At 50.9% G+C, this 8,395-nt stretch overlaps 1 protein-coding gene across 3 annotated transcripts in view; it reads right to left on the bottom strand.

Moving 5' to 3' along the window:
- Window positions 1–1,697: 1,697 nt before the first annotated feature.
- TLK2 (tousled like kinase 2) overlaps window positions 1,698–8,395 on the bottom strand; it is a 42,544-nt gene continuing 35,846 nt past the window's right edge. For all 3 annotated transcript variants that reach the window (XM_027664828.1, XM_027664831.1, XM_027664830.1), the window contains 4 exons: window positions 7,055–7,193; window positions 5,848–5,959; window positions 4,838–4,945; window positions 1,698–4,310 (listed from right to left, as the gene is read on the bottom strand). In XM_027664828.1, coding sequence (XP_027520629.1) covers window positions 4,137–4,310; window positions 4,838–4,945; window positions 5,848–5,959; window positions 7,055–7,193 — 533 coding nt within the window. In that variant the 3' untranslated portion in view covers window positions 1,698–4,136. The remainder of the gene's footprint in view (window positions 4,311–4,837; window positions 4,946–5,847; window positions 5,960–7,054; window positions 7,194–8,395) is intronic.

Genomic DNA, 8,395 nt, shown 5'->3' with positions numbered 1-8,395 from the left:
AGCACAGAGGAGCACGGAGGAGCACAGAGGAGCAGAGAGGAACACGGAGGAGCACAGAGGAGCACAGAGGAGCAGGGAGGAGCACCCGGAGCTGGCAGCTCCGCACGGACAGCACGCGCCGGCAGCTCCTCCCGGCTTCACAACCCCCCCCTCCAGCCATTCCATGGAACGGGAGCGTGGCTGAGCCCCGCTCCCAGCACACACAATAGAGCCCTTGTGGCCCAGAGCCCGTTCCCGGGTGTGAACGTGGCGAGGGGAGGCCGAGCTGCCCCGTGTTTGCTTGGCCTCTCATCCCCACCCAGGGTGATCCATGGCCGGGGGCACCCGGCTGCCCTCCAGGGCAGGGAGGAGCAGAGACCACGGGCACAGCCACGGAAAATCAGTGTCTCCGTGCAAAGATTCGTCTGCATTTGGTAGGAAAGGCAGCTCCGGGCTGGGAGGGAGTCAGGGCTGTGCTGGGTCCTGCTCCCACATACTCCAAAGTCTTCTCTCCCCCTCCCCTGCTGGGAAGGTTTAAGTCAGAGGCTGGTTGAGCCAAGCTCGTATAGCACCCAGAAAACAACATCCTCCAGCAGCAAAGCCCAGGGAGACACTGGCAGCGGTAGCAAACCTCAGGTTGAGGGTTTGCCAGGTCACAAAATAAACTGGGACTGGCCCATCTGGCAGAGGGAAACTCATTTACAGTGCGACTCCCAGCCATGAGCATCGGAGGCAAAGCATCCAGTGAGGCAAAGGCAACTCCTGGGTGAGTCTTGCTCCTGCTGGGGTCCACCTGAGCGTGTCCCTGCTCCAGGTACACCCCACACACCTGCGGGCACCTGGCCTGACCACCACAGGCTGCTGCTGCTGCTGCTCCAGGCGCTGCTGAAACCTCCCCCGGCCCAAATCTGTGTCACATCATCACAACTGGCACAGGGGGCTGAAAAATAATCAACTGCAGCAGCAGGGAGGGGGCTGAACTCACTGGGTGTTGGGTTTCACTGGCACTCAAAGAGTTTGACTTCAGGCACAGTCAGGGTGACATCAGGTTTGTGGAGAAGCTCCTCACTAAAGGGACCAGCTCTGGGGCAGGTACAGCCTGGGGGATGCCAAGGGATAACCCTGATCAGCAGCCCCACACGGCTGCAGAGGAGCTGGATGTACAAACTGCTCTGGTGCTCCCCCCTGATCAGCCCAGATACGAGCAGACTCAACATCTTCAGCTGCCAAGGTCCTTTTTCATTTTCTATTGTGTGTTTTTGTAAAGCTGACAAGGCTCAGCCCTGAGAAATTCAGGGCCAAGTTTCATCACTGCTCAGCGTGGTTCCTGTGGGTGACTGAGGGGAGATTTGGGTGCCTGTGGCCTGGGGAGTGGCCAGAGGGTTGTGAGCCACAGAATTTCATCAACAGACACAAAAAAGGTGTTTTCCTGTGCTCAACATATATGGCTTCTAAAGGCAGCTGCTGCCCTACAGAAAATGAGGGAAAACCCACCCCAGATTTCAATCTTGATGTTCCAGGACAAGATCGATGCCAGGAATTAACTGACTTGGTAATTTTCAGCCATTCCCCCTCTGATGCAGAGATCTCACTGCTGTGAGTGGTTGGATTCACCTTTCCTCCATCCTTCTCATCCTGTCCCGTGTCACCTCCTCACAGCCACTGTAAGAGAGCTCATGCCAACACCAAGAGCAGCAAAACAGTAAAAGCCAAGCAAATGAGTTTCTTAAAACTTATTTTAATATCCATGTCTCATCTGTTGGGTAGAGCCAAAACAGTCTGGCCTGGTTTAAGTTACAAATTCTTCATACACTTTAAGTAAATGAACAGTGTGGCAATAGGGTCTGTTATTGGAAGTGAAACCCATATTAACAAGGGAGGTGTTGCAGCCAGAATTCTACCAGGGTTCTTCACTGCGCTGTCCCCAGGCCCCTGGATGGTGTCACACAGCAGGATAAATGCTTCTGACACAAAGCTAATCACACCCACAGAGATGCACACACTGTATGGCCAAGAAACAACGGGACCAGGATAGAAAAAAACCCTCCTAGAATTCTCCCCGATGTGGACAGACACCAAACCATCGGTTTCGGCAAATGGGATGAAGCACCAACCCTGATTTCTCCTGACAGAGGCTGAACAAACATGTCAAAGCTGCTTGCTGAACAGTTAACTCCTGGCTTAGAGCAGCAGGGATGGAAAGGGCTAAGAAAGGATGGCTGAAGATTTAAAGATGCAGTATTTCTGTTCTTTTGTTTAAAACACTACAGTTTAGAAACCACCTTAATGCAGCTGTGAGGGAATAAATCTACTTAAAAGCCCCAGAGTCCCTACAAAAGCAGTAAGAAAAACCAAAGTGGCAGAGTTCTCCACTTCCCTGGCCTGTTGTTTAATTCCAACAGACTGCTCCACGTTCCAGTTCCTGATCAGGTTTAAGCCCAGCACCTGCAGCTGATGGCCCACGGTAAGGCAGACAAGTGGCAGTTCTCTCTCAAAGTCTGTGACAGAGAACAGCACTTGCCAGGAGATGCCCACTGGGGCACAGAGCCCCCCAAACAGCCCACGTGCTGCCAGAGCTGTGGGTACCACCCTGGAGGTGCCCCACAGAGGCTCCCCCACCCCACGGTGGTCTGGGGGTCGGGGAGTCGCACGGGGGGGGGTTTGGTTTTTAACCAGACCCTGAGTCACAGCAGTGCAGTGCTCAGCTCCCTCCCGAGGCAAACCCTGCTCCCCAACACTGCATCTTTAAATAGCCCTGGCCAAGAGCTCCTGCCACATGTCAGGAGTGCTCCAACCTGGCTGCCACATGTTGGAGTGCTGCGCTTCTCGTGTTTTCGGTTTTCCTTCAACGCGGGGGGAAAAGGGAGCAGAGTGGGGACGGGAGGCTCCCGTTTCACAGCAGGCAGATCCAGCTGAAGGTGCCAGACCTCTCCAGGCAGATTACAGGAGGGAGAGAAAAATAATAATTAGGGTGTTTGCTCCCTTCAAGAGCATTATCTCTTCCCTTCCCATCTGGAATCGGATGCAGTGAGTGCGGCAAGTTTGAAAAGGAAAGTGTTAAGGGAGGGAGGAAGCTTGGCTGCCAAGTCACCAACAGAGAGGGGCAGACAAGCCTTCAGCTTGGGAATGTTCTAACATGAACCAGGTCAGCACAGAGCTGTGCGAGCACAGATCACACCTGTGACACCTGAGTGCTCCCATCCCTTCCTGCTGTCAGCTCCGATCAGGCTCAGGGCACGGGGAGCAGCCGGGGTGTGTCCAAAACCAGAAATAAATTAACGAGGAGCAACCGTTGGGAGAGCGATGAGGCAGCAGCTGAAACCTTGTGGCAGCCTGAGCTGTGATCCACTCCCAGCACAGATCCACGCAGGCCTGTTCTCCCAGGGCTTCACTGCCCTCCTGAGAAGGTGAATTATTCCTAAGGGAGCAGGGGAGCTGCACCAGCTGCAGAACGGCCACTGCCACCAACCTGCTAATACGGGTTTCACTTGGAGACCAGAAAACTGTTTTCTTCCAAAAAATTGTTATTTTTAAAAAATTGAAATTAATTAGGGGTAAAACACTAACTCTAGTGCCATGAACAGGCAGGATCAACTTTTTTCCCCTCCAAAGGGCAAAGAGTCATATACCATCCCCAGCTGAACCTTGGTGCTTCGAGCTTTTCAGGAGATGTTACCTAAACTTTATTAAAAGAAAAAGAACAATGTTTAAATATCAACACTGGACTAGCCCAGTCTTTTTTTTTTCCAAAGTCCACATTCTTCATATGAAGCACACACGGCGTCCTGGATTCCCCAAGGCTGCATGTTCAGAAGTTCACAGTACATGGAACCATGTCTTTTTTGTTTTTTTGTTTTTTTTTTCTTGAGTTTCCTCTCCTCGCTCAGAGCAGCCACCCTTTTGTGGTCACTGACTGCAATAAACCTCAAGCCATCTCCTATCCACGTGGCTTGGCCTAAGATGCCAAAGGTTTTCTTGATGAGAGTTGATGTCGTCATGCTCTATGGATGGAAAAAAGCAAGAGAAAAAAAGCACCTGGTGCAGGTTTCTCGAGACCTTTGTGGATTCCTCTGTTCCAAAGCCATTTCTGAAAGTCTTGTTTGTTTGTTTGTTTTTTTTGCCGGTTTCTCGAGCAGTTTTTGGCCTATTGCTCTGTCTCAGTTTGAAGAGCTGTTGTTGGATGATCCGGAGGTGGATGCGATGGCAGCTCCAGCTGGGCTGCTCGTGGAGACGGATTTGCGGATGTGAGGCAGCAAGTAGGGATCACAGGCCAGCTGCTGGACATCTATCCGATCCTCCTTCCGGTAGGCCAGACACCGCCTGATGAACGCCTGCAGCACCCCAGGGCAAGGCAAGGATTAGTGTTTTGGGACACAAACAGGAAGCTTTTGGCTCTTTGGGAGCAGGGCCAGCGGGACACCCCAGCGCCGAAATTCCGGACACGGCCCAGCTCCTGCACCACCAAAGCTCATCCTCTGCCAGGGCAAAGGGGGAGCAGAGGCCACGGGGTTCAAACCCTCAGCCTGAAACTACAGCAATCGTGGGATGGTTTGGGTTGGAAGGGTTGGAAAGATCACGTGGCTGCAATCCCCTGCCACGGAGTCCCAGGATGGTTTGGGTTGGAAGGGACCTTAAAGCCCATCTCATTCCTGCCATGGGCAGGGACACCTTCCACCAGCCCAGGTTGCTCCAAGCCCCGTCCAACCTGGCCCTGGACACCTCCAGGGATGGGGCATGCAAAGCCACTGATCCCTGTGCAAGAGGTGAGCCTCAAACACAGAATTCCGGCTGATTGTAGGGAAATCAAGAGGATGGAACTGCCTGTCCCAGTCACTGACTGACCCACCAGCAGATTTACCTTTGCTTCTGGTGTGACTACTGGCTTTGGAGGGAACTGCACCTCGGTAGCTTTCAGGATCGTGTTCTCCTGCAGAATATCTTGTTGTGACTGGTTGTGACCGAAGGGCTACCAAAATAAAACAAAACAGTTGTTAAAGGTTGGTGACAGGCCTTAAAAGCCCCATAACACCACTGTTCATCATCACCTGACATCAGTATTTTCCAGGCAAGCAGCCCACGACTGCTGGGAAGGTGCTGCAGATTCCAGCCAGAGGAGCAGGACCTGCTGCTCCCACACTTCACTGAACACGAGGCATCAAGCTGGAATGTGTCTGGAGTGTCTCTGGCTCGGCCAGGAGGGATCTCCACCTGCTTGCAGACCTTGCAGGTCTGTTACAGCATGTGTCATCCATCTGAGCTGATGGAGATCCACCCACTCCAGCCTCTGCTGGGCTGGTTCCCTGTGTCTGACTGACAGCTCTGAGCAGCACAGACTGTGTCAGCCCTGGCTTTCACAACACTTGGTTACCAGGGACTCCTGGAACAAGAGCCCATGGAATCATTTTCCTTCTGCAGCCAATCTCTGCTGTTGTCACAAACCAAATTACCTCTTCTCGTGAAAAATCATCTTTTCCTGACCCACACTCTTCCCTCCCAAAAGCCACCCTAAAAACTTGTAGAATAGATCTTTGGGCTTACTTTCCCCCCCCCAGACTTGCAGCCATCAAGCCCAACAAAGACTGAGGGCATTGAAAATGTTACAAAACAAGACCAGGCCACAGTGCCTGTCCATAATGGTGTCAGTGGGAAGAGATGTTGTGCAGAATGTCTTTTCTGAGGGAAGTGCCACACAGCAAAACACAGCCTAGTGCATTCTCCCCACTTCCATTAGCATGGACTCTGCCTTGGAACTGATGGCAAGGAGACAAGGTGGAAGCACCTAAGTCTGGTGAGAAGGAAGTAGAAGCCAGGACTGCTCCCAAAAGGTTTGGGAAACACCACTAAGAAAGGAGTTAAATGCCTTCTTACCTTTCTGCCATAGAGACACTGATAGAAGATGACTCCCACTGACCAGACATCAACTTTATTTGAAATCTTTGGAGGTTCCTTCCCAACCACAAAACATTCTGGTGGCAAATACCTGATTAGAAGCAAGTGACAACAGGTTATGAGCAGCAGCTCCGAGTACTATTGATCATTTTTTTTTTTTATTTTTAGAAAGGAAAGAACAAGCTTCTGGATGAGATACTGGCTTGGGATTCAAAGGACCCCATTTCATTCCTGTGGATCTCTGGGCCAAGATCACCAATGCCTACTCTCCTTCTGGGAACAGTGATCCCAAGGACCCTCCAGACACTGGTGTTCTGAGCTAGCAGCACACCCAGTTTCTTTTCACCAGAGCACGTAAAACAACTCCATTTTCCTTTATCTTCAGAACTGGTATTTGTTGTTGAAAGGCCTTGGCCAACAATCCCACAATGGAAGCACGCAGCCAAAATACATATTTCTAGAAATACAAGCCCAGATGCCACGTCCCAGTTAAGAGACACTCAGGGTACAGTCAGTGTCATTTTTAGGAACAGAACAAAACTGTACAACACGAGATGCCTCAGCAAATGTTCTGTACAGCCGTTGCCCGTGGTGACAGTCGGCAGCTCGGGGGACATCTGAGAGTCACCCTCAGTGGCACTCACTGAGGGGCTGCTCTCAGCCACTGACACTTGGCACTGAGGATAAAGGAGTGCTGAAAACACCTTTCACATGACACATGGCTATAGACAGCACTGTGAGATTTAAATTTTTTTTTTTGAGAGCTAACTATGAATTTTCACCTCCTTGTTTCAGGGGAATAACTCTTTCCATCTCCCTGATGTACCTCAATTTCCAAACAGGTGGAGTATTCTCCTCATTCTTGTTTAAGCTGTGAGGCAGAGCCACTCTGGACTGTGAAAGAGCAGCCAAGCCCCACTCCAGAGCTCTCAATCTCAGCAGCATATGCAGCTTTTCACCAGCCCTTTGGATCCAAGCTGGTTTTTGAACACTAACCCACTGAACAGCGAAAAGCTGCCAGCCTCAAAAGGAGCTGTGTGACAACAAGAGCAGTTTCCAGGGTCTCAAACCTCCAGTGTCTCAAGCTGTCACAGCCAATGGCAGCACACACAGAGCTGACACAGATCCAAGGCTGTTTATAAACTGTTCTTGATCTTAACTTGCAAGAGCCCCGGGCGACGCTTACCAGTAAGTACCAGCCCCCTGCGATGTCAGTTCCATGCCATCGACAGAGTTGTAGCTGTCATCATCCATGATTTTGGAAAGTCCAAAATCTGTGATTTTTATCTCTCCACATGCAGTACCATTGACTAGAAGAATGTTACCTAGAGAGGGCACACAAACAGCCTTTAGGTTACACATTTAGCAAGGAAACAAGAAGAATAAAACCGCGCTGAGTTCTGGCTCTGCACGAGGACAAGGGGCCTTCACTGTGAGCTGCAGCAGCCTGGGGTAATGTTTTAACTCTCAAAACCCCAAGTTCCAGAGACAAGTCTGCTCCCACCAAGCACTAGAACTGGTCTGCCCATCCCTGAATGACCCAGTGGCCTGATATTCCTTGGAGCCTCCAGATCCTGAGCCCTGTTAACCAGCGGGCTTGATGCCCAGGCTGTTCTGACCCTTCCCAAAGGTCCTGGTGGAAGGGCAGGTCAAAAAGGAGGATTAAGGAGAGAAGTGCACACACAGTTCTGACTCATCCTGCCCAGAAGTTCTGACTTGCCCTGGCCTCTCAACAAGCCAGAAACTCTCCTTCCTGGCGGTGCTCCCCAGTGACTTTCTAAGCTCAAAAAGGACAATTACTGCTTAGGCAAGAGTCTTTCACAAATCCATCAAGGATCAAGGAGTCAGATCATCAGTGTTCTTCTCCAAGCCTGCAATAAAGCAGCAGAGCTGTGCGTGGTGGCAGTGGATGAATCACAGCTTTGCACAGCTGCAGGCACAGCTCAGACACCCGGGAAGAGGTGGGGAGGGAGCGGGGTCAGGAGAACCAGTGCAACAGCACCACCTCCTGTACACATTCCTCGGGCTGATGCAACAAACCACATCACTCAGCAGTTACACAATGCTGATGAAGTGCCACCAGGACAGGGAGACAGGCAGGGATAACTGCCCAAAGAGATGGATGAATTTACTGGACTAGCAAAAACGTCATGTCACCAACATGCACCACTCCAAACAGAGCATTTCCATTTCCCTCCCATGATTCTGCCCAGTGGTAAAGGAAAATCTACAACAAATATTTGGGAAGGATCTTCTCCCTGGCAGATGTAACTGAGTGAATTCAAAGGCAGACCTGAGCAGTGTCACTGTGTGTCCTCAGCTTTGGGAGCTGCCCCACGATACAAAAACCTGAATATTTCCATATCAACTCCTGCCATCAAAATTTTCAGCCAGATGATTTCCAGAAAGAATAAGCCAGAAGAATGGGAACATGAAGCACACTAGTAATTGTGGGAACCTTTATGAAGCAATAACAGAAGCTCTCAACAGCAGAATACAAGCAGGACATTAAGAAAACAAACACAGA

The sequence above is a fragment of the Corapipo altera genome, unplaced genomic scaffold (assembly GCF_003945725.1).
Source record: "Corapipo altera isolate COAL_440 unplaced genomic scaffold, ASM394572v1 142, whole genome shotgun sequence".
NCBI classification, from domain to species: domain Eukaryota; kingdom Metazoa; phylum Chordata; class Aves; order Passeriformes; family Pipridae; genus Corapipo; species Corapipo altera.
This window is presented reverse-complemented; position numbering and strand designations above follow the sequence as displayed.